At 51.5% G+C, this 23,532-nt stretch overlaps 1 protein-coding gene across 1 annotated transcript in view; it reads right to left on the bottom strand.

Moving 5' to 3' along the window:
- Nucleotides 1-23,532, bottom strand: part of LOC105504403 (neuron navigator 1-like) — a 95,593-nt gene that overhangs the window by 45,588 nt on the left and 26,473 nt on the right. The window contains exon 5 of the mRNA XM_011931839.1: nucleotides 22,908-23,529. Coding sequence (XP_011787229.1) covers nucleotides 22,908-23,529 — 622 coding nt within the window. The remainder of the gene's footprint in view (nucleotides 1-22,907; nucleotides 23,530-23,532) is intronic.

The following is a 23,532-nucleotide window of genomic DNA, read 5'->3' as shown; positions in this document are numbered from 1 at the left end:
ATAAAGAACTTAACCTTTCTTTGCCTCAGGTTCCTGGCCCATAAAATGTGAATGATGATCACAATAACATCTACCTCATAAAGGGGTTGTTCGGGTTCACTGAACTATTACACATAAAGAACCCAGAACAGGGCCTGGCACAAAGAAAATGTTCTATTATCCAAAATCTGGGTAAACTGTCTTGACAACCAGTTCCCAGGGACTTTCTGTGCTTAGAAAGAAGGTCCTTTTAGGCCAGGGACTTTTCAAATTGCAGGTTGTAACTCATTTGTGGATCGTGAAATCAATGTAGTGGATTGCAACCAGCAATTGAAAAAAAATTAGACCACATACAATACAATCAAGAAATCACATATACAGAAAAATTAAATATATCGTGCATAGTATTGTTTCATAAAACTTTTGACTCAGTACGTGTGTACTGAGTTTGCTGAAAAATGTATTTCTGACTTGGAGGGTCAAGTAAAAAACGTTTTAAACACAGTGCTTTAGGCTGTTGTCCGTTAGTAGCGGCCTCAGTGTGAGTGAGTTCTTGATTCAGTCCGGAGAGAAAGTAGAGAAGGAAGAAGAGAGAGGAAAGCTTTGGCAGGCTGAAGAGGAGAGACAGGACACTGCTGATAGAGTGGGAGTGGGAGAGAGGCCAGGATGCAGAGGATCAGGATGGAAGAGAGAGTCTTGTATCTCTGACATTTAGCCTAAGCTGGGTGTGCTCCTTGTGGAGAAATGGAGCCTCTCTTTTAAGAGTTTAACCTCGAGACAGCCTGACATTACACACCAGAGACAGAAGTCAGCATCGGTATTGTGACCAGTGGCATGGTTCCCCACGGGAACTCCCAGACCAGAGCCCCTTATGGCCAGGGCTACTGACCAGACAGCTGGGAGATTCCGTGAGAAATGCGCACTGCCTAGAGACCCAGCATGCCCACGGTCTGCATCTCCCAGTGACGTCCACCCAACGCTTAGGAGTGCAGGAGTTTTCACATCCATGATCTCATTTGGTCCTCCCCACAGCTTTTTGAGATAGAAAGGGTAGAGCAAATATTATTCTCTATTTAGGAGAGATGAACAAATTGAGGCCCCAGGAGGTAGAATGACTTGCTCAAGGTCATGCTGTAGCACTGTTAGCCTCAGGGTGCACAATCTTCCCTGTTGGTCCAACAAAGTTCCATTTGCCTACTCTAACCTGTATCATCCCTGCACAGAGGTATGTGTAGGTGGGGTGGGGCAGGAGGCAGATATGGAGGGGAGGTGTCGGCTTTGAAGAGGGAGCACCTTAACATATCTAGAGCTCCTCAGTTCGGCCCATGAAAAGGACATATGAAAAGGGATCAATATCATACAGAGAGATGGGACACTGAGATTTAGCACTTGGTATTCTATCCTGGGGAAGATAATACCCTCCCTGAAGGCAGGGATCACTTCTACCCTTCTGCTAGAACTCCACAGTATCCAGCATGGTCCTGGGCTCAGTAATACTGTTTGCCTCAAGAAGTGAAGTAAGTAGGTCCTTTAGACATCACCTTCAGTTCTTATAACTGCGCACACTTGGTGCAGAAATGACCAGCATCACAACTGCCATAACAGTCAGTGACCTTTACTAACCTTGCCTCTGAATTTGCAGATAGGATGACTGCTCTAGTCATCACTATTGGTTCTACCAGCACCAAAACCATTGCTTATCTCTACCACCATCATTGCTGCCATCATCACCAAAACATCACCATCATCTCTACCACCATCAACAAAACATCACCAGCATCTCTACCAGCATCACCAAGACACCACCAGCATCTCTACCACTATCACCAAAACATCACCAGCATCTCCATCACCATCACCAAAACATCACCATAATCTCTACAACCAACACCAAAACACCACCAGCATCTCCACCACCATCACCAAAACATTACCATCATCTCTACCAGCATCACCGAGACACCACTAGCATCTCTATCACCATCACCAAAACATCACCATCATCTCTACCACCATCATCAAAGAAAGCATCACCACATCATCTCTATCATCATAACCAAAACATCACCATCATCACTGCCATCATCAACAAAAAATCACTGTTATCTCTATCATCAAACTATCACCATCATCTCTACCACCACCACCATCACTGCTGCTGTCATGATTACCACCACATCTGCCTGCTCAGGACACTCTAGTTGCTCCTCCATCTTTCCTGAGCTCAAAATTTATATGAATCTCATGTGCCCTAAGTAGAGCTGAGATGAGCTTACCTTTTTAAAAAGGTATCCTCATTAGGAAACTAAAGCATTTTGTTATCAAATTTATTTCCTTTATGCATAAGGAACTTTTGTATTTAGGCAACATGAAGTACTTTAATTTTTAAAAAGCAAACATAAAAAAAAAAAAATCAATGCAGAGGATCAGAGATGCTCCTGGGGTTCAGAAGTCTTATCCTGGTGTCACCAGAAACCTCACTGTGGGCTCAGGGAACACAGTGCAGCAGGCCCACAAGTCCCTATCTTTCTTCCCAGGGAATTGCTGGGCAGTTCTTCAACCTCTCCACTTCAGCTCCCTCCCTGGAGCCTGCAGGAATCTGTTTACTGTCCTCCAACCCTCACATCTGCACTGACATTTCCCTACTCAGGCCACTGTGGTGTCACCTGGATGGCTCTAACAGCTTCTAGTGTCTTCCAGGAACCCACCACTCTTGCCTCTCTCACTTGCTCTCCCCACAGCAGCCTAAGACTTTGGAAAAACACAAACCTGATGTCATTTCCCCACTTAAAAGCTTTCCTGTTTTTCCACTGGATGTAGGGATAAAATTCACAATCCTGACCTTCATCTACAAGTCCCTGTTTGGCCCAGCCCACCCTCTCACCCTCCCATTTTCCCAGCCTCATGTTGCACCATTGCCACCTGGGTGGCCTCCTTCCACTTTCCCCAAATACTTGAGCCTTCTTGGACCTCTGAACTGACACATAATGTCCCTCTGCCTGGCTGACTCCTGCTCAGCCTCAGAGCCCTGGCTGAAGGCTCACCTCCTCAGAGAAGCCCTCCTTGGCCCAGCCTCTCTAATCCAAATCTTTGCACCCTTTACTTCCCTACATAACATGTACCCAATGTGAGTTGAGGATTCTGTGATCATTTGCTCCACGCCATTTGTCCCACAAAATTGTAAGTCCATGAAGAGAAGGAATAGGTTTATTTTGTTCATTGTTGAAAGTCCTAGACTGGCATATAGTAGATACCCAATAGGTGTTGAGGATCCCCATGCCATTTGTTGCTACCCATGCCTGGGATCTTAACCACAATGCTACACAGGGTCCCAAAGCTCCATCCTCAGCTACCTTCCATTCTTTTCCTACCCTAGGTCCAGTCACACTTAGGCCACGGTCATGCATTTTCCCCAGAAAACCCATCCAAGGACCTGATTCTGTTTTTCAGCACACTGCCCGTGGCTCTGCTCAACAGAGGAGTTAGGAAAAGGAAGCAAGGTGCAGGAGTGACCTCAATGCAGCTAATGAAGATGCTGAGAGGAGTGAGGTGAGGTAAGAAGGTGGAGGGAAGGATCCCAAAGGCCCCCTTCTGTCCACACAATGGGGCCTGGAAGCGGCAGGCAGGACCGTTGAAAGCTCAGAAGACTAGGAACCAGTGTCAATTTTATACACCACAGAGGTGGCTCTTGGCAGCCTTCACCCTTCCATGCTCCAACCTTCCAAGCAGTGAGGTGGGGGGCTGCATCGACCCATGCCCAGCACCACCTCTCTACCCTTAGAGTCTCAGTCCCCAGAAGGTGCCTTCCACAGCGGCACCCCCACACGAGTGAGCAGTGCTGAGGCCATGGGGAGGGGCTGGGACACAGGCAGAGAGACCCCAGGAGGAAAGCCATGGGTGGTAGTGGACAGGAGTGATGAGCGGGTGGACGGAGCTGGCATCATCCCAGTCCATGGCACATTGTTCTCTGTGACAAGGCTTTTAAAGTGCCCATTAGCGAACATCACATTTCATCCTTTAAAAATCACCTTTTAAGAGGGGTGGAAGCACAGCTCACTCCCATTTGAGTACAAAGCCTGCTAAAGCCATCAGAGTAGGGGTGCTGGGAAGCTGGTGGGGGGTGGCAGGAGGCAGGGGGATGGGAGCCTCCTGGACCTGGGGCTAGAATCCCAAATCCTCCTTGCTGGCCTGCTCTTTGAGAGGGGGGCTTGGACTTTGGCAGATATGACTTCACACTCTGCCCACTGCTGTTACCACCTTAACTTTTCTCAAGGGGAAACCTAAGGCAGTCCCCGGGCCCCAGGAGCCATCAGCAGGAGGAAGACATGGGCGCTATGGTCTCAAGTGCCTCAAGCTGACACAAATGGCCCAGAATTTCCTGGGGCCTACGGCCATGGCCTGTAATGGGACTCTGGCCAGTGAGACTGGCCCATCAGATGAGTGGTGGGGGCCTCCACCCTGCACCGTCAAGGGCTGGGCATGTCCCTACACTTGGGGCATCTTCCAGAAGAGGATCCCTCAGCCACCACCCTCAGCCATAGAAAGCGGCTCTGGCTGCCCCTCAGGTTTCACTGAGCAGTATGAGTCTCCACACATGGAAGGAACTGCGGAGTGACTTTTAAAAGCATGTTTATGAGGCTTAAAAGCCACAGGGAGGGAGAGGTGAGTTTGTTACTTGACCCTAAAACCTCAGACAGTTTTAAAAAGTCACGGGTCGGGCCAGCAGCAGCTGTTTGCTGAGGTGCTGCTGTGACAGGCAGCACATCCTCCTCCTCCCCAGGTCCAGTGCCTAAAATAAGAAGAACCAAGAATCATAGGACAGGAATAGATGGCAGGAGGCCTGGATTGGGGTCTCTGATCTGCCACTCACCAGCTGGGTGGACTTGGGTACATTTTGCTTTTGGGCATGTCGGTTTCCTCATCTGTCAGATGGGGTGGGATGATGATCCCACCCAGCTTTGACGTGGTTCCACCTGCTCCTTCCCTCGCTGTAGGAGACCATCAGCTCCAGAGAACACACCTGCCGGAGTGGGAACACCACTTAGCCCACGCCTTTGTTTCAAGAACCAGCTGTATGTGCTCAGTCAGGGCATCCTAACTTTACAGCCTAAGGAAGGGGATGGCTTAATTAAACTTTAGCGGGGAAATCACTGCATCAGGAGTCAGGGGAGCCCCAGGTGATCCTGAGCAAGTTCCTGTTCTTCTCTGGGCCTCAGTTTCCTCATCTGCAAAATGAAAGACTTTGTACTTAATCTCGCAGAACTCCTCTAGCTTTGATGCTGTGATGCTGTGGCTTGCCATAAAATTGGAGGTGAGGGGATATCCTCAGCCTCAGCTGCACCCACACTCTCAGGTGAATTCTGACCCAGAGGTGTGTTGAACCTCTCTGGGAGCCTGGCTTCATGGAGAGGGAGCATGATTACCTTGCCTCTATTCTTGGCTCTTGTTTTTTGAATTCCGTTGAGAGAAACCCTGCCGCAGAACATGGCAGAGGGTGGCTGCCTGCTTGTTCTGCCATGGAGCCCACACAGAGCCCCATACTTCCCTGCCTCCCAGAAACCCCAAGTCCTTGAATCTGCAGGCCCTCGAAATTGCAGGCCAGGAGGGAGCTGAGAGTGAGGAAAGGCCGCTCCCACCCAGGAGAAAGGCAGAATATTCAGCAGCCCTGTCCCACTTGCTCTTTCTCCCCCAGGGTACAGGTGGACAACATCTTCCAGGCAGGCAGTAAGCCAAGGATGTGGGCTGCCGGGGAGACAGGCACAGAGGGAGATGGCCCTGGCTGCCTCCGCCCATCACTCCTGGCTCTTATTTATCATAAAGGCAAGCTCTTAAAGTCTAACCTCAGTCCTTCTTGCTCTTCTTGTTACTATCATTTTCTCCTGATCTCTCCTCAGTGGATATAAAGGACAGTTGCTCGACCGCCCTCATAAACCATCCCCCACCCCATCTGTCTTTTCTTCCAGACTTATGTTTCCTACATAACAGAGCTGCTTGATGCTTGAGATAATATATGATTTTTTTTTTTTTTTTGGTAAGGAGGGAGGCAAGACAAGGTTGGGGGTGGGGAAAGATTCCCTTTCCAATTATGCCTGGCTCAGGCTGATACTAGTGTCAGTTTGCATTCCCTGAACATATGGGAGGCAAGAAGCAAGAGGGAGGCAGAGATGGAGAAGGAGGTGCTGGCTTCCCAGCCTTCTCCATGGGCAGGTCGGAGGCCCATGTGGCTGAGGAAGGAGCGATTAGAGTGGTGGGCCGTTTATGAGAATGGTGGGATTCCGGAGCTCATTTCCTTCCCTCTGGCAACCTGCTCCCTCTGATCTCAGAGGGACTTACCAATCGGTGAGTGGCCTTCAGCTGCCCACTCCCTCGGAGCTCCCTGCTCCTTCACTTCCTTTACATGTGAGTTCAAGGAATCAAAATGGGCACCAGTCATAGTCAAAAGTGACTGGAAACCAGAAGAGGAAAACTGCTATCCCAAAATCTTAAGAAGAGCAGTTTGAGGCAGATGGAATGGCTTTTTTGTTTTTTTAACACTAGCACAGATAATTGAGAGATGAGAGAGGATGCAATGTAGATGGTAGGAAAACTCCAAGCCGCAGCAGGTTTACTGTCGGGCTGGGAGTGGGCAGGGAGGCAGAGGCAATTCAGTCGTCTTAATAATGATTCTCCAAAAGTGTGTCTGCAGAAAAGGAGCCAGGTGTTCTAAGAAGCATCCTGGTCTTACCCTCTCTTTGTCTTTCAGCCAAGGGAGGAGTGAAGGTGATCCAGCTGACCTCAGGAGGTTGGGGTGGGGGACAGTGCTATCTGTCCACTTGTGGCTCTTGCCCTCAACCCTCCAGAGACAGACTGAGATGGGAGGAGTAGAGGAGAGGGCTTTGCAAAGGTTATTCTGCATCTAGCGGTTTCCTGCATGAGCTAGTGCTTGTGGCCAGTGGGGACAGAAATGGAGTCCAGGCCTCACTCCACCTCCATGAGCCCTCAGCAAAGGCAGCTGATTTCTAAGAAAGCTGCTGGACTCCTGACAGTAAGCTCCAGGAACCGACACTGTTGGAGGCACAATGAGAACACACTGTACCCAGGCAAACTCTACAGAGCTGGCCTCAGAAAAGAGGCCAGAAGCAGAGAATGCCAAGCATATCTGCGGGAGTGGCCGGGGCAACAGAGAGGAGCCCAACTGGAGGATTTCCTGAGCACAGCAAAGAGAGAGAGCTGGGAGAATGGTGGGGCAGGTTGTGGGGGGGCACTTCAAAGAGAAGAAGGTGGGGAAGGAAGAAGCCTGGGTGGGAGGATGCTGGTGCTTCTTAATCAAATGCAAATTTAAGGCAGACAGCGTGCAAACTGACAGGTCTAATTTTTGTGTCTGCAATTTGGGCGGTGTTTAGAGACGAACCAGCATCCTGGGGAGATGTTTCTTGAGAACAAGCTTGACACACATAGGCAGGACCTGATGAGCAAGTCACCCAGTGACCCAAGGACACCTAGGCCCAAGGACACAGAAAGGAGAGACGGGGGCTTTCTAGAGATGGCAGGCCTGGCTGCAGGGGAGAAGGGTGGACTGGTGGCAGAGGGACAGGCTGAGGGCATACCACGGCTCACGAGGAAGGGTCCAAGAAAATAAAGGACTCAGGAAGAACAGGCTGGGGCTCGTCTCCTCCACTAAAATGGGAGCTCCCTGATGCAAAACCCATGTTTCCTCCAACCAACCAGTGGGTTGTTTTGTGCAGTGCTGTGTCTCCTCCATCAAGACAGGGAGCTCCCAAGGCCATGACTCCTTCCTCTACAAACCCACGGAGTGGAGTGGGTAGATAACAATGGAATAGTAATATAAAATGATCAATTTTGGGGTGCTTTTCATTTGCTAGACACTGTGCTCAGTGTATTACACACATTATCTCATTTAATCTTCATAGCAATCCTACGAGACAGATATTATTTGACCCATTTAACAGATGAGGAACCTGAAGCTCAGGGAGGTTAATTGACTCGGGACCTCACAGCTAGTTAATACAGAGCTAGGATTTGATTTGTTTGTTTGTTTATTTGTTTTGAGACATGGTCTTGCTCTGTCCCCAGGCTGGAGTGCAGTGACGCGATCTCAGCTCACTGCAACCTCCACCTTTTGGGCTCAAGCGATTCTCCTGCCTCAGTTTCCCAAGTAGCTGGGATTATAAGACGAGTGCCACCATGCCCAGCTAATTTTTGTATTTTTAGTAGAGACAAGGTTTCACCATGTTGGCCAGGCTGGTCTCAAACAGAATCAGGATTTGAATTCAAACAGAATCAGGATTTGAATTCTCTGACCCCATAGCTTGTGCATTTGGCCACTATACTCCATGTCTTCCCTCCTAGAACCCAATAGAGTAATGATGATGACTGCTGCAAACAGCTTGAGTTGAGAAGCTGGGAACTTTACGACTGTAATCCAAAGATACAATTTCAACAGGAAACCCAATCTCTATGCAGAGTGTGGGAAAATGGCAGGAATCCACTCCTTGCCCCAGGCCCAGGTCCAGACTGGACTCCTCTGGCTCAGAAGCAGGGCTAGATCTTCTTTGGCAAATTTTTTCCCATCTCCCGCATGGAACAACCTACCCTGTAAGGCAAAACCAGGGGACCCTCCCCACAACCCAATATCCTAGCTCCAACCCCATGCTTGTGGGAAATAATGGATCAGCACCAAGTCTATCCACCTGTTCTCCCATGAAAGAAGAGAAGGAACCAGGATGTCTTGGCCTCATTCCTCTCCAGATGTCCTCCCAGCTGTGTGAAAACAGGCCACTGAGGCAGATTTTATGCCTCAGCCCTGGGAGGAAGCATGGAGAAATACCAGAGGGCTTGTAGGTCAATGGAGAGATCGTGAACAGGATAGGTGGTTTCACTGAACCCAGGGTAGAGAGGGAAATGACAAATCCAGGGTAAAGCTATAGATCAGGCCTGAATCTTCATCCCTGCCCAGAAATGAGGACACAGCCAGTTTTCACCTTCATCTCGACAGGAGCCAGGCCCAGGCTAAGTATTGGAAAGGGGTCACGGGCTCGAACACAAGGTGCTACCCTTTGATAATCTCCACATCTCATGGTCTGTTGACTTTTTCCATATTGTTTCTTCTATTTTCTTTTTGTCACAGTCTAAACAACCACTGGGCTGACATATAACCTTAAAACCTTTGCCAAAGGCAACTTCTGGAGAACATTTTCTTCTCTCTTTGTTATGGGTGGGTCAATCAGAGACAGTTCCCATTCCCCTTCCCCCCGCCGGGGGGGAATTGGCTGATGTCTTGGACAGAGAAGGCATGAAACCATGGGCATCCCTGTTCCGCCACATGGACTGGGGGCAGAAGACCTCTTGTCTGTGGTACAAGAGGAGAAGAATCAGATGTGTAGAAAAGCAGAGGGAGCAAGAATGCCGAGCACGTGAAGAGGCACAGAAAACTTCGTTCCTTTCCCCTGGAAACATGGCTGGTTCATGAGCTCTAGCCCTATGAGACAGCTGTCTGTCCTTTAATAAACTCCCCCTTTTGTTTAAGCTGGCTCCATGGGGCTTGTAAATGCACAACCAAGAGTCTAAGCTAAAGTATCAGGGCTGAACTGAAACAAAGTCAGTGACTGGAGCCATTCTGTGAATGAAGCCTATTGTGACCGCTAGTCGCCCCTAGGGTCTGCAGAGCCATGGCAGTTAGGATGAAGAAGGACAGGGTGTCCGCAGGCCTGCAGGAGAAGTGGAAATGGAACTAGCTTTACTGATCATCTATGGTATGCCAGGTGCTCTATGCTCACTCTTCTAGATAATCCATATAATTACCCCCCTGCTGTGGGTACAAGCCCCATTCTACAGATGAGGAATAAGTGCAAAGAGGGCTATGGACAGCCAGCCGGTAAGCAATGGAATTGAGCTGCACCTTCAAACGCATGACTCCAAAGCTGGTGCTCCTTCTATCGCCCCAGGCAGTCAGGGACTCAGAGACACATAGGGCTCCAGGCCAAGGCCAGACATCAGAGTCTTGGTGCACACCTGTCCCCTGTAGCAGACATACTGGTCCTTTGGGACCTAAAGGATGGGTGTGCAGAGTGCAGAATTAAACACAGATGGTGGTAAAAGTGCATCAGCCATAGATCCTATAAGCTGTCCTCAGCCTGTGGCAGGTACCCAAGCGGGTCCAAGGATGTTCTAGGCTCAGTTCCCTGGGCCACTAAACTCTTATAGGAAACCTCAGAGTGGGGCCACCCTCTTTAGAATAAAAGATCTGGGCTGCTGCCCAACAGGGCTTACTATGCCTGTGGGATGCAAGAATGCCAGTGCTCTCCACTGGTGAGCCTTATGGCATAGTGGCTAAAGAGGCAGGTCACTGGAGCCAGACTGCCTGGAGGTCATACCCAGACTCCACTTCCTGGCTGTGTGACCTTGGGGAAATTACTTAACCTCTCAGTTTCTTCATTGCTAAAAAGGGGATAAGCGTAGTACCTACTCCACTAGGTTGTTGTGATGATTAAATGAATGAATACATGTAAAGTGCTTAGAACAGTGTCTGGTGCATAACATGTAATAAATGATAGATATTATGATGAGTCCTTAAATCTTCCATGAAGAAGCTAACTTCTCCGCTAGATGCAGCACTCTGGGAAATCTGGTCTAGAAATCAGGGGCTACAGGCTGAGGGTAAACGGAGGGGAGAGTAAAAGGAAAGCCATTCCCTGAAATGCTGATGGGGCTGACATCTGCAGAACCAGCCACGTGCCAGCCTCTGCACCAGCCCTTTCCCATGCAGCATCTCATCCAGCCTCCCAGATCTGGGAGCTGGGGAGTCTAATCCCTATTTTACCAGGCAGTTAAGTGGCTTATTCAAGATCAACAGTTAGCGAGTGACAGAGCCAGCATTCCCAGTCAAAAAGAGGCAGATGAACAGCTTATTTCAGGCCCCCACTCTTCTAGACTATTCTAGTTATCCTCATCCCAGCCACTTTGGCCCTATTCCTTCCTGTACATCTGAGGAGGCTCTTCTTGAAGTTCCAGGGCTTTGCTCTGTCCAGCACTAGCCGTCATACTGCATCCTAACCGCCCCTCTGTGGGTCTGCTTCCTACATTAGACAGTGAGAGGCTTGGGAGGAAGGGTACTTGGCAGATAGCTGACTCTCGAGGAATGCTAAGGAGGGCAGGAGAGAACCTATTCCTATGGGCCTGGGCTCTCAGGACCATTGCTAGACTGATGTAGTGCAAGGGTTCTAGAACATTGAGAGGGCAGGGGGAGCAGTGAGTTGCTACTTGTGCAAGAGGCAGTAGAGCATAGTGGTTGAATGACGAGCCTGAATCAAGCCTTGTTTGAAGCTTAGCTTGACCATGAACTTGCCACATTCCTTTGGGGTAAGTTGCTTAGCCTCCTTTAGACTCCCCTAAGTTTCCTTGCACCTAAATCTTATATAACAGTGGGGTTACAAGTCAATAAGCATGCATCAATAAGGCCATATTTGTTGCTAAAAAATACGAAACACTTCCTTACAGTAGTCAAATAAGTGCTTTTTTGAGCCCTCATGTGCTCCCCCTACCACCCTGGCCACCTGAGCCCTTCCTCTGGGACCTCCACAATCCAGGAACCACAGTTAACAGGGGCGTCCCAGGACTCCTCCAGCTCTGAAGCCTGTGAGGGTTGTCAAATATTTTGCATATGATCCTTGATTAATATCTCAGTGTGAGGATAAAATGGTTTTACACAAAGTGCTAGCACAGCTGGCAAACAGTGAGTGCTCAATAAATGTTTGTCCTTATTGTTGCTGATTTCCGGTGACTCAGACATGTCTGTGAGTATTAAATGGTCCCGCACGGGTCCTCAGGATGAGGATGCCTGACCTATCTGCAGAGTGCATGGCTTCGATTTGAGTCTCAGGGGCTAAGTGTTCCCTTCCAAGGAGCCCAGACCTACAGCAGGCCCTCAGTGGTCCCAAAGCTACAGGCTGGGCTGGGAAAGTCCTGGGGTGCCAAGTAGGGAGGCCTGATGCTGGTGCTCCTAGGAGCCCAGTGGGTCCCTTGATGGTGGCAGCAGGAGCAGCAACAGCCTGTCCATGCTGCCTGCCGAGCAGCAAGCAAACCCCGCTGGGCAGGCAGAGTGTCAGGCAGCGCAGAGTCTCAGCCCAGCCACTGCAGCTGAGGAAGGCCACTCGCATGTCTGCTGTGGCAGTGGGAGCAGCAGCAGCACTGGCCTGCCTGTCCCCTGCCCCAGACAGGCTCTGCTGCCTTCCCTGATGTTGGGACTCTCTTTCCCGGGTGCTGCAGTCATGGGCAGGATGACAGGGAGGCCGTGCTGTAAATGCTCCACCCCTGGACATCACATCACCATCAAGGCCCTGTGGAAGCATGAAGACAGTAGGGCAGTACCTACACCAATGGCAACCCGTGAACTCTAGGACGATAGCTCCTAGGGACACCGGGACTCCACGGCAAAATCAGATCCTCTATGGCAAAACATTCTCACTCCTACAGCAATGGAATCCCATGGCAACAATGCCCAGGGCAGGGCAACTGGAACAGCCGGTGGCATCTTAAAGGAACAGAGAAAGATGAAGGCTTGAGTTTAGGGGAAGGGAAACCCTCACTCCCCACAGGCTCTCCTACCTCAGCGCAGCCGGCTGTCTTCACTCTCTGAAGGACCATCTGCTCGGAGGGCTCCAAGCCAGCTAGTTCCCATCTAGTTCTCCTACCTTCAAACAAACAAAGCTGGATAACTGGAATGTCTTCTCCCATTGTGCCAAATGTCTTGGATTCCTTTATTTATTTTATTTATTATTCATTTGTTTTTAGAGACAGAGTCTTGCTCTGTCACCCAGGCTGGAGTGCAGTGGCCCAATCATAGCTCATTGCAGTTTCAACTTCCTAGGCTCAAGTGATCCTCCTACCTCAGCCTCCCAAGTAGCTAGGGCTACAGGCACATGCCACCATGCCCAGATAATTTTAAAAAACCCTTTTTGTAAGGATGTAGTCTCGCTTTGTTGCCCAAGCTGGTCTTGAATTCCTGGGCTCAAGCAATTCTACGACCTTGGCCTCCCAAAGTGCTGGGATTACAGGTGTTAGCCACTGCACTCAGCCTCTGATTCCTATAAATATTCCTTCAAAAGTCCTTTAAATTCCTCCCCAACTTCCAGCTCCTTCAGGAAGGTTTCTTGGATCGAACAAGAAAGCTAGAGTCAGTACGTGGCACCACACCACTTATGCCTGCCGCTGAATAGTGTGCAATTGAAAAGCTCCCGTCTAGTCCCAAACTGGTTTAATGTCTTGGTTCTGCTATATGTAGTCTGGTTCAAGCTTTGTTGTGGGTTGTGGGACTGTTTTCGGCAGGGCACTTCCCAGGGCTGGGGCAGTGGAGGAACAATTCCTGGTCAGGGCAGAGCACTGTACCTCACTCAGCAGGGACTAATCAATTCCCAGGGCATGACAACTGGAACAGCCTGGTGGCATACCAAAGGAACAGAGGAAGATGAAGACTTGAGTTTAGGCTAAGAGTTAGGATAAGGGGTGCCCCTACCCTCTCAGAGGGCCAACCTCTGGGCATGGAGGCTGGAGGAGTCCTCTCCCTCCATCCATCCCATGTGGGCACTGCATAGGCTGCAAGAGTAATCCTTCCTGGAGCAGAGAGGCTCTGGCTGGCTGATCTCATCGATCAGCAACATCTCCAAGGACCAATGGGCACAGGACTCTTTTGGGGATCCTTTGGGGACGAACTTTTATTGGTCTCTTCCACTCAAATGCCTGCTCAGAGCCTACAGTTGAGTCCCAGCGCACTCCATGTCGGATCAGCCATGATCCCACTCCAACCTGTTTTTCTGATCTCATCTCTGCTTTCACCACCTTTTCCACCTCTCTAAGCTAGACAGGACTCTTCACTATCTGCCATCAAGCCCACATTTCCTTCTCCCTTCCTTTTCCAGCTTTTCTTGCCTCTACTGCCAGAATCTCACCCTTCTATCAAAACTCACATCACTTCTGTAGCATGTCCCCCTCCCCACCCATCTCACATGTGCCCCCACACACCCTATGCACCGATGCCACTTCCAGGTGGCCGAGTCCTCAGTCACCCTTTCTGGCTTCTTCACAGCATGCTGCACTCTGCCTTGTACTGGAATGAGCCTGGACACTTCTATCTCCTCATCCAGCCTTTCAGAACCTAGCAAGCAGGGCCCAGAACTTCAGTCTCAGGAAGCATAGTGCTCTGCTGACACTAACTTCTTGACAAGTTGCTCCTGAATTAAATGGAAACAAACTCAATGTCTGAGGGAGTCTTGAGGCTCCTGGAGGCAGGTTATCATCGGGGTTAAGTTTAAATCCTAACTCTTTTGTTCACTTGCTTTACTGGCTTTGGGCAGATTACCTGTATTCACACACGGTCTTGATCTATCACCCAGGCTGGAGTGCAGTGGCATGATCTCAGATCACTGCACCCTCCACCTCCCGGGCTCAAGTGATCCTTCCACCTCAGTCTCCCAAGTAGCTGGGACTACAGGTGTGAGCCACCAATCCTGGCTAATTTTTTGTACTTTTAGTAGAGACAGGGTTTTGCAATGTTGCCCAGGCTGGTCTCAAACTCCTGAGCTCAAGTGATCGACCTGCCTCGGCCTCCCAAAGTGCTGGGACTACAGGTGTGAACCACTGTGCCTGGCCAGATTACCTGTATTTCAGTGCCTCAGTTTCCTCACTTGTAAGTGCCAGGATCATAGAATTATTGTGAGTATTAAGTGATGGGCCAGGAGAAAGCCCAGCCAGGTGCTGTGGGTCCCCGGCAAGGAGCTGCTCTGAGATGCAGACAGCGGGGTCCAGGTGGAGACCTGGACTCCACTGGGTCCGTAAATCAGGGTGAACAGGTCAGGCATCTCCTATCAGGTCTTGTTCCAAAAGAAGACAAATGGAAGAAAAATGGAAGGAAGAAGCAAAAGGAGAAAAGACGAATAGAGCATAGATAGGCGTCTGACCCCAAATAAAATAAAGGGGATCCTGGGAAAGGCAGGCCAGTTTCATCTGTAAGCATCCAGAGAGCAAATTCAGACCCATGGGTAGAAATTCTCAGAAGACAGAATCAAAGCTCAACAGAAGAAATATCTTTCTAATAATGAGTGCTTTCCTGGAAAATAAGGTAGTGAGCCCTCTGTCACTAGGAGAGTATAAACAGAACACCCACCTGCCTACGATGCTATAGAGGGATTAATTTTGGCTTAAGGAACAAGAACAATGCCTTTCACTTACCAAGTGACTGATACATGTTATTGGTAACTATTAGATTATTGATTCTCTTGATTCTTGAGCTTTTCTTTTCCCCCCTGGGATAGTCAGATCCCAGGAGCTCCTAGGAAGCAGCCTCAGTCTGGGGACGTTGAAATCCTACACCCCATGACAGTTTAGGGACCCTGCAGAGAGAAAGCAGGGCCTGCTGGGTGGCTGCCAGCTTCCCCAAAAGGGAAGGGCCTGGTTAGTGGGTCACCAAGGGCAAAGGGAGCCTGTGTCCTCAGAGTCTGAGGAGTAACCAGCACTTACAGTGCTTTTCTGGGAAAGAAGCCAAGGAGTCCGAACCCCAGTGGGCTCTGCCTAGGGGTCTGTTTGGGGGAAGCTGTTCCACCAGGGTCATATTTCAGACTCTTTTAAACCTGCCCAGCTGTTACATATACATGCACACAAATGTCCCTTTAGTATGTGCATATGTGCTGCAAGCCGGTGAGTTTGTGTTTATATGCGCTGATCCATGTGAACACATACCATTCACTGCACACTTAGTCTTCACACCCTGACACCGCCATGTGCCACACAACCTATTAACCCAATACCTCTCGTCACACTTGCCTAAGTCTTGCTTTCTCAACATTCGCTATCTTCCTGCTCAGCCCAAGGTCGTAGTTTACAAGCCCAGCTCTCCATGGAAACACCTAGAGCTTATAACATTCAACCTTCCAGACCAGACCACATCCAACAGCAACACCCCAACTGGATAACCTTGATGACAACTCTGGGATTCCACGAGGACCAACACTGGGAGCACACACAGCATACTGGGGCTTGGGGCTGCCCTTGTCCCTGCTTTCCACGCCTCTAACTGGCAGGAGAAAGCACCCTGAGAACCCCATAGTGAGAGCTGCCTCCCAGAAATTAGAGGACGCTGCAGAGAAACCACCCACTCCAGTGGCCGTGAAATGTATCATTGAGATGTCTAAAATAGATTCCAGGATGGCTCAGGCCAAGGCCCAGACCCTGCCGAGTCCTGGTTGCCTTGCTGAGGTTTGGCTGGAGCTGGAGAAGTGTGTGTCAAACACGCAACATACAACAGTGCTGGCAGGGAGAGCTTGGGGCCTGCTGGAGCCAACGCTCTTAGGGGGTGAACCTGGAGATGGGCTGCTCTCCATGCCCTCCCATCCCTACCTCAGCACCAGAATGGGCTTGAGCAGTCTGGAAACTCCCAGTGGGTCCTCATTCTCCCCAGTGGGAGCTTCCCACCCATGCAATACACCCCTCCACATTCCAGAGGCATCAAGTCTGAGGGAAAAAAAAGGTGCTTATACAAGGTTGCACCATGGTGAAAAGCGGGTCGCCCTGCTTATCCCAGGCACACCCTCCTGCACCCACACTGGACAGCCATGCCAGACACACCTTTAGTGCGACTCTGCTCCTCCCTCAGCCTCCCGATGGGAGATAAAAACAGTTCCAGGGGCATCTTCCCAGTCTGCCCCCTTATCTCTGGGGGTCAGAAGGAAGCAAAGACCTGTGTTCACTGAACGAGGTGGAACTGAACCCTGAAGGCACTGGTGTCCTGCTTCCTTCGGGAGGCCTAATCTCCAGAAGCAGCAGTGTGGGGGAAGGTGTGGGAGGTGATGTCTGCCTCCTATAGGAGGGAACCTGCCTACGCAGGGCCAGTGAGCTGGGCCTGGCCGCCGCTGCCTCCCCACCCGGCCCTTCCTGTGCATGACAGAAAAGGCCGCAGGCTCCGGGACATCAAACGCATCTGGGTAATCCAAACAGGGTGTGGGGGGAGGTCAGCCAGTGCAAATGAGAAACATGTGGCATCCATTTCCCCTCGTTGACTGGCTCAGGCTCTCCAGGCAGAGGGAGAAGGCTTTTGGGCTTTAGGGAGGAGAGCTTCCTGGTTGGGCCAGGAGAAAGACCAGCCAGGTGCTGTGGGTCCCCGGCAGGGAGCCGCTCTGAGATGCAGACAGTGGGGTCCAGGTGGAGAGCTGGACTCCACTGGGCCCATGAGTCAGAGTGAACAGGTCAGGCATCTCCTATCAGGTCTTGTTCCAAAAGAAGACAAACGGAAGAAAAATGGAAGGAGGAGGCAAAAGGAGAAAAGACGAATAGAGCATAGATAGGCGTCTGACCCCAAATAAAATAAAGGGGATCCTGGGAAAGGCAGGCCAGTTTCATCTGTAAGCATCCAGAGAGCAAATTCAGACCCATGGGTAGAAATTCTCAGAAGACAGAATCAAAGCTCAACAGAAGAAATATCTTTCTAATAATGAGTGCTTTCCTGGAAAATAAGGTAGTGAGCCCTCTGTCACTAGGAGAGTGTAAACAGAACACCCACCTGCCTATGATGCTATAGTGGGATTAATTTTGGCTTGAGGTAGGTGGCTCAACTAGACAATTTCCATTCTAGGGTTCTATGAAATCTCAGGGAAGGGTGAGGGAGGTGGAGCGCTCTGCAGAAAGAAAGGGACTTGGCTATCCGGGAAGACATTGCAGTGTGCTGCAGAGGTGGCTGAGCTGCAGTTATGGACCCTGAGGGCTCTGCTCAGCCTGCTCAACACAACACTGGTTCTCCCTTGTACCACGTGGAGCAGTCTGCACCTTCACCCTCAGGGTCAGAGGCTGTGAGGTGTGGTATATGTGTGTGGAAGGATAGCTGCAGAGAAAGGCAAGACTGGAGGTCAGCAGAAGAGGAAGGATCTGGTGTCGGCAGCTTGTGATGGGGGCGGGTGGTAGGGGATGGGCAGTTGTAGCCACAGTATCAAATTGGGCAGAGAGAGTGGGAAGGGGTAAAACAAGAAGAAAGTGTCAGGAAACATCCCAAGACTCCAGGTGACTTGGTCCTGCTACCAATTCAATCTAGGTCTAGAAGGGACCTGTGGCTTGGGGTTACAGCCATCAGTGATGGATGGTAAAGGGTATCTCCTTCAGTTGGTTTAAGTTTCAGAGAGCCAGAGTAGCTCTGGGCACTTCTCCTCCATCTGTACCTTCTCCCCAGAGTAGAGGAACTGCCTCGAGGACCTACTTATTCATCCATGCATTCCTCTCAGAGGCAGAGCCATGGGCTGTGAGTCAAAGCCAACAGCTTCGACTGCAGCAATCAGAACAAGGCAATGCCCAAAGGAGAGGAACATGACCTAGGTGGGGGCCCAAGCCTAGTCTTGGAAGAAAACTTTCTGGATACGGTAAGAAAATAAATATTCTCGGTGCTAACCTGGAGGAAGGCAGGAGGTCTCACAGCTCCAAGGTTCTGTGCCAGTGCCTTCTCCACACACATACACACACACCTGCAGGTTGCTGCACCTTGCCACAGCCCTTCCTCCTGCCTGTGATTCCACAAGCATCCTCCATCACTACTGGTGCTGCCCAGGGGAAGGGCAGAAGTGAGCTTTGTCCTCACTCTCCTGCTAGGCCTCAGGGAATCTGAGGGTGCTGGCTAAATTTCCACATATCACCTATCTGTTCTGGGTGGCAGTTCTTTGGAGAATTCTTTACCCACCCCAGCCTCACAATGCACTGAATAAAAAAGAAAATGAAGTATTTGTGAACACATTTCTTTCCCCTGCTATTCAAAGTATCCCAGAGCACATTCTCTGGAGTGACCACCTTGCACCACCCCTCCCTGCAAAAAATTCACATCAACTGGCTTAGAAATTAATAGCTTCCTGCCTTTCTTCCTCATTTCTACTTGGCCTGCACTTCTGAGGGCCTAACTGTTGTCATGACAACCCCTTGTGTGGGTCCAGACCCCTTCAAGAGGAAGAGGGACTAGGAAGTCCAGGTTCCTGGGTTCTTTTACGCCCTGACCTTGGGCAGTCTTAGCTGTCTCACTTTGCCCCCTTTTCCTGGAGGACAGAAGGAGGGAACATGAACACCTGGGGTGTCAAAAGACTGGTTTTGCTTTGAGATCCTCAGGCCCAGGGATGATGAGGTAGGAAGATTTGGGGTGTCACTATAGTACAGACAGTCCCCGACTTGTGATTGTTTGGCTTCTAATTTTTTGGCATTATGATCACATGAAAGTAACACATTTGGTAGAAACTATACTTCTAGTATCCATACAACCGTTCTATTTTTCACTTTTAGTATAGTATTCAATAAATTCCATGAAATATGCAGCTTTATTATGAAATAGGCTTTACATTAGATGATTTGGCTTAACTGTAGGCTGATATAAGTGTTCTGAGCACATTTAAGGTAGGCTAGGCTGAGCTATGACGTTCGGTACATGAGGTGTATTCAATGCATTTTTGACTTAGAATAGTTTCAACTTACAACAGGCTTAATGGGACATAACCCCATGATAAATTGAGGTGCATCTGTATTTTATTGCTTTGTATTAATACAGGCTCTCTTCAAGCCACTTGGGACATTTTCCAGGTCTCATCACCTTAATCTACACCCCCTTCCCATCCCTATGGGGTAAGGATGAGCCATGGGAGGGTCTCTTCCACTCACAAATGAGGAAACTGAGTCCCAGAGGGGGTCACAGAGCTTAGGACTTCTACACAGAGAACTCAGGAATGCAGCCTCCAGCTTAGCCCCCAGACCCAGGCCAAGGGCCTGGTGGCCGTTCTTATGGAGCCAAATTGCCTGATGTGAGGATCAGGCCAGGGTCCAGAGGCATCTGATTCCTGGAATTAGCCCATTTGCCCTTGGTACTCACCCCTCAGTCTTCCAATTTTCTAGAGTTCCCCAGTGGGGCCCTAGTTATTTGGCAGCTTCCAAGGTTAGAGAAGGGACAGGGAGCCTGCCTAGACCATCTGGGACCCTGGCTGATTTCTGGGAAGGGGATGATCAGGTTTCAGTCCTTCCCTTTTATTACAGAAAGGCTCTGGCTTGAAGCTGCCTCACTCCTACCCCCTCTCTCCACCTCAGAAATTGATTCTTGGCAGCCTCTTGGATCTAGGATGGTACTAGGGAGTGAACATAACTGGACACTGAGCGCCACTGAGGTGGGGACAAATGCCCAGTGTCTTCAATCACAATCCTGAAATATCAAGGCACCATTCTTCTCCCCAGAGGCCACCCTGCTCTACACTGAGGGCCTGCCTGATACCTGACCACCACCTTCATGGGCTCTGGAAGACGGATTCCCTCTGTAGTTCCTCTCCCTCTACCCCTCTCCCAGGCAGTCTGCCCTCCACCCTTCACACAAGGAAAAGCTTAGTTTGGAGGTCACCAGCTCCCCTCCTTTCCTCCCCACCACCGTTTGACACCAGGCTCTGCCTTGCTACAGTCTGAACCAATTCCCCAATCCCAAACTTTGGGTCCTCTCAGCTGGAGACTGGCAGGTTTGGAAGTTTCCACCCTTCTCTCCCCATCCCAGAGAGCTAAGCCCCTCAGCCCTCTGTGGGGTCAACGAGGCAGCTCTGGTGGCCCACACCCAGTAGACACAGCCTTGGGCAGGTCCCTCTGCCTGCTGACTCTTCCTCTCTCAATCAGGTCTCCCAGGAGCTCTCCAGGAGCTTCCTCTCTCAATTAGGACTCAGGAGATCAATGCAGAATCTCCCTTCCACCATGAACTCATAGATGACTTTAAGGCCCTCAATGCTTTTGACTCTGCATTTCCCTAACTGGGAAGTGGAGGTGTTCTCTCCTGACTTCCAAGGTTGCTGAAAGGCTCCTGTGTCAGTGTGCTTTGAGAAGTGGCCACTGCTGAGCAGAAATAAGGGAACAAAGCTCAGCTTCTCCTCCTCTCCTGCCCTCCCCCGCCTGCTGTCCTCCCCACTCTTGCCCCTCCTCCCACCTCCCTAGCCAGCTCAGGGCTGTTTGGCTCCTCTTGAGGAGCAACTAAGAGGGCTTCAGTGGGCAGTCAGCTTCTGGGACAGTGTGATGGCTTCCAGGTCTGGGGAGGACACAGACCAGCTAAGTCAGGCCCGACAAGTAAAGCCTTGACCTTGAAAAGGGTTCTGTGCCTTCTGCTATTCTGTGCCCTGACACTCCCTTGCCCTCCCTGGCCAAGTCCCTCTCTCAGTCTGACACACACACACACACACACACACACACACACACACACACACACGGTCCCTTCCTCTCTCATCCTGCTTTCAGTCCCTCAGCAGGGCTCTCTACCGCATGGGCCAGTTGCATTTTGCCCATATCCCTCCTTGGTGCCTGCCATGGTGCCTGCCAAAAATGTACTAAATTTTTCCCTTATTGTCTCTCTTGCCCCATTCCCTGGGGTAGGGCCTTTGACAGCCTTAGCCCCACACTGAGGACCGGGTGGCACACTCCCTTTGCAGAGTGAGGCTGCCTGGTCAGCTTCTGCACCCACCCAGCCATCCCCACCTTCAGGAGGGGCTCCCAGGGGAAAAGGCTGTTCTTCTTTTGCCCTTGTCCAGTCTCCTGATTGTCCCTGCAAAGCCCATTTGCGGCCTTCTGCGTGAGGATCGGTTCTCCAAGGTCCAAATCCTTGCCGCTGTTAGAGGACTCATCCTAGCCCACACAGGAGTCGAGGGTCCCTAGGAAGACTGCAGCAGGCCAAATCGGTCTCCTCCAGCTTCGCATTCTCCAGGGTCTCCGGGCGAGCTCTTACATCTTTCCCACCCGCCCAGCCCGTCACTCGGCCCCGCCCCTTCACACGCGCATGGGCACGCCCCTTCCCAGCCCCCAGCGGGCGGGCAGCCTGCCGGGTACCCAGGAAGCTCGGGTCCCTCGGCGCCAGAGGACCCACATCCCAGCCACCGCAACAAGTCCGCGCAGCCGAAGCAGCTCGCCTGGGCTCCAGGCCTCGCCGTCCTTGTTCCGTGGCCCCAACAGGGCCCGTGCCAGTTCCCGAGGCATGGCCGCCTGGCGTCCGGCATATCCCAGATCTATTCTTCTCTGAGGGCAGGGACTCTCCGGGGAGAGAAAGAGCAGTTCTGGGGCCCGCTTCGGGTTTTTTTGCATAGACTCTTCAGGCACCGAGAACAATGGAGCAGCTCTGCGTGCTTCCTCCACTCGAGCAAGCTTTGTTCCTCCCTTCCCGCCTGCTCGGCTTCCATTAGCCACAGGGCAAAGGCTTCCCGGTCAAACAGGAGTCTCGGCGCTAAAGCCCCGAGCTTTCCACACGCCCTAAAAGACCGGCGGGTGTAGGGGGGTTGGGGCCAGAGCTGGGGCTGAGGTATAGGACGTGCGCCCAGATGCGCGCAGCTGGCAGCCCGCCCACCCCCGGCCCTAGACGCTTCTCTTGGCCAGAATTCTCACACCGCGGGGAAATCCGACTCGCGTTCCCACTCGGGATCCACAGAGGAAGTGGAGCCTCAGCTGTGTTCCGGGGCCAACCAGCCCTCACGTCTGCTCTCCCACATCTGTCCTCTAGATCCGGGCTCTCGCTGGACGCTCCCCTTGCAATGCGGGATGCTCCCGTCAAGCGCAGGCCACACCACAACGGAGGTTTCCACCAGTCCCAGGTTTTGCCATATTGGGATTCTGGCTCTATTTCTGAGAGCCGGTGACCCCCCCCCACCCCCCACCCATTGTCCAGCTCACCTAGGGCAGGCCAGAGTCAAGCCCGGGTTCCAGCCTGTAATGTCTTTAAGAAGGTACACTTGAGCCATGCGCATCTGGAGGTGGGCCAGCTCAGCACATCTGGGCGCAATGCCCATCACAGCCTGATCGTGAACAGGAGGGCCCTCCGGGAAGGCGCAAGGGGAGGGGGCTTCTCTTTCCCCACACCTTCCCCAGCAGCTGGTTAGGAGAAAGCCAGGGGCGGGGCGGGGCGGGGCGGCAGGACTTACCCAGCATCTGGCTGAAGAGCAGCTGCTCCAGGTCTCCCAGCACTGTCACCACCAGCTCGGGGTCCACCTTGAGGAAGGCGCGCTCCTCCTGGCCCTTGGCGGAGGGGACGGGCCCAGAGCTCTTTTGCGCCTTGGCCTTGCTGGAGAGCAGCTCGTCGTCGGATTTGCCATCTTCGCTCACGGCAGCCTCAGGCGCCTTGCTGAGCGGCTTGACCTCCGCATAGGGTCCTCGAGGGATCCGGCTCGGCTTTCCCAGGCTGGGCGCAAGTGGAGCCAGGGGGGTCTTGGCGCCGCCCGCCGGGCTGCCCTTGGCCTGGAAGAGCGAGTGCTCCGACTTGGACAGCGTCTTGGACATCAGCGGAGCTTCACGGCCCTTGGACCCCACCTTGCCTAAGCCTTTGGGCGCCTTGGCCATATCGTCGCTCCACTCGGGCTCATAAAGCTGCAGCTTTTTCTCGGAGTCCGTGAGAAAAGAGAGGTTGGTGAGCGACTTCTGCTTGCGCAGGTTGGAGGCTGGCGGCCCACCGGGGACACGGCTGTCCATACTGCCGGACTTGAAGACCTTCAGCTCAGCCGCGCTGGCCTTGGCCATGCCGCTGCCGCCGCCGGGCGCCTTGGCGCGCTT

Source organism: Colobus angolensis, unplaced genomic scaffold, assembly GCF_000951035.1.
Source record: "Colobus angolensis palliatus isolate OR3802 unplaced genomic scaffold, Cang.pa_1.0 Scaffold91, whole genome shotgun sequence".
NCBI lineage: Eukaryota > Metazoa > Chordata > Mammalia > Primates > Cercopithecidae > Colobus > Colobus angolensis.
Note: the sequence above shows the minus strand (reverse complement) of the source record. Positions and strands in the feature narration are given on the sequence as shown.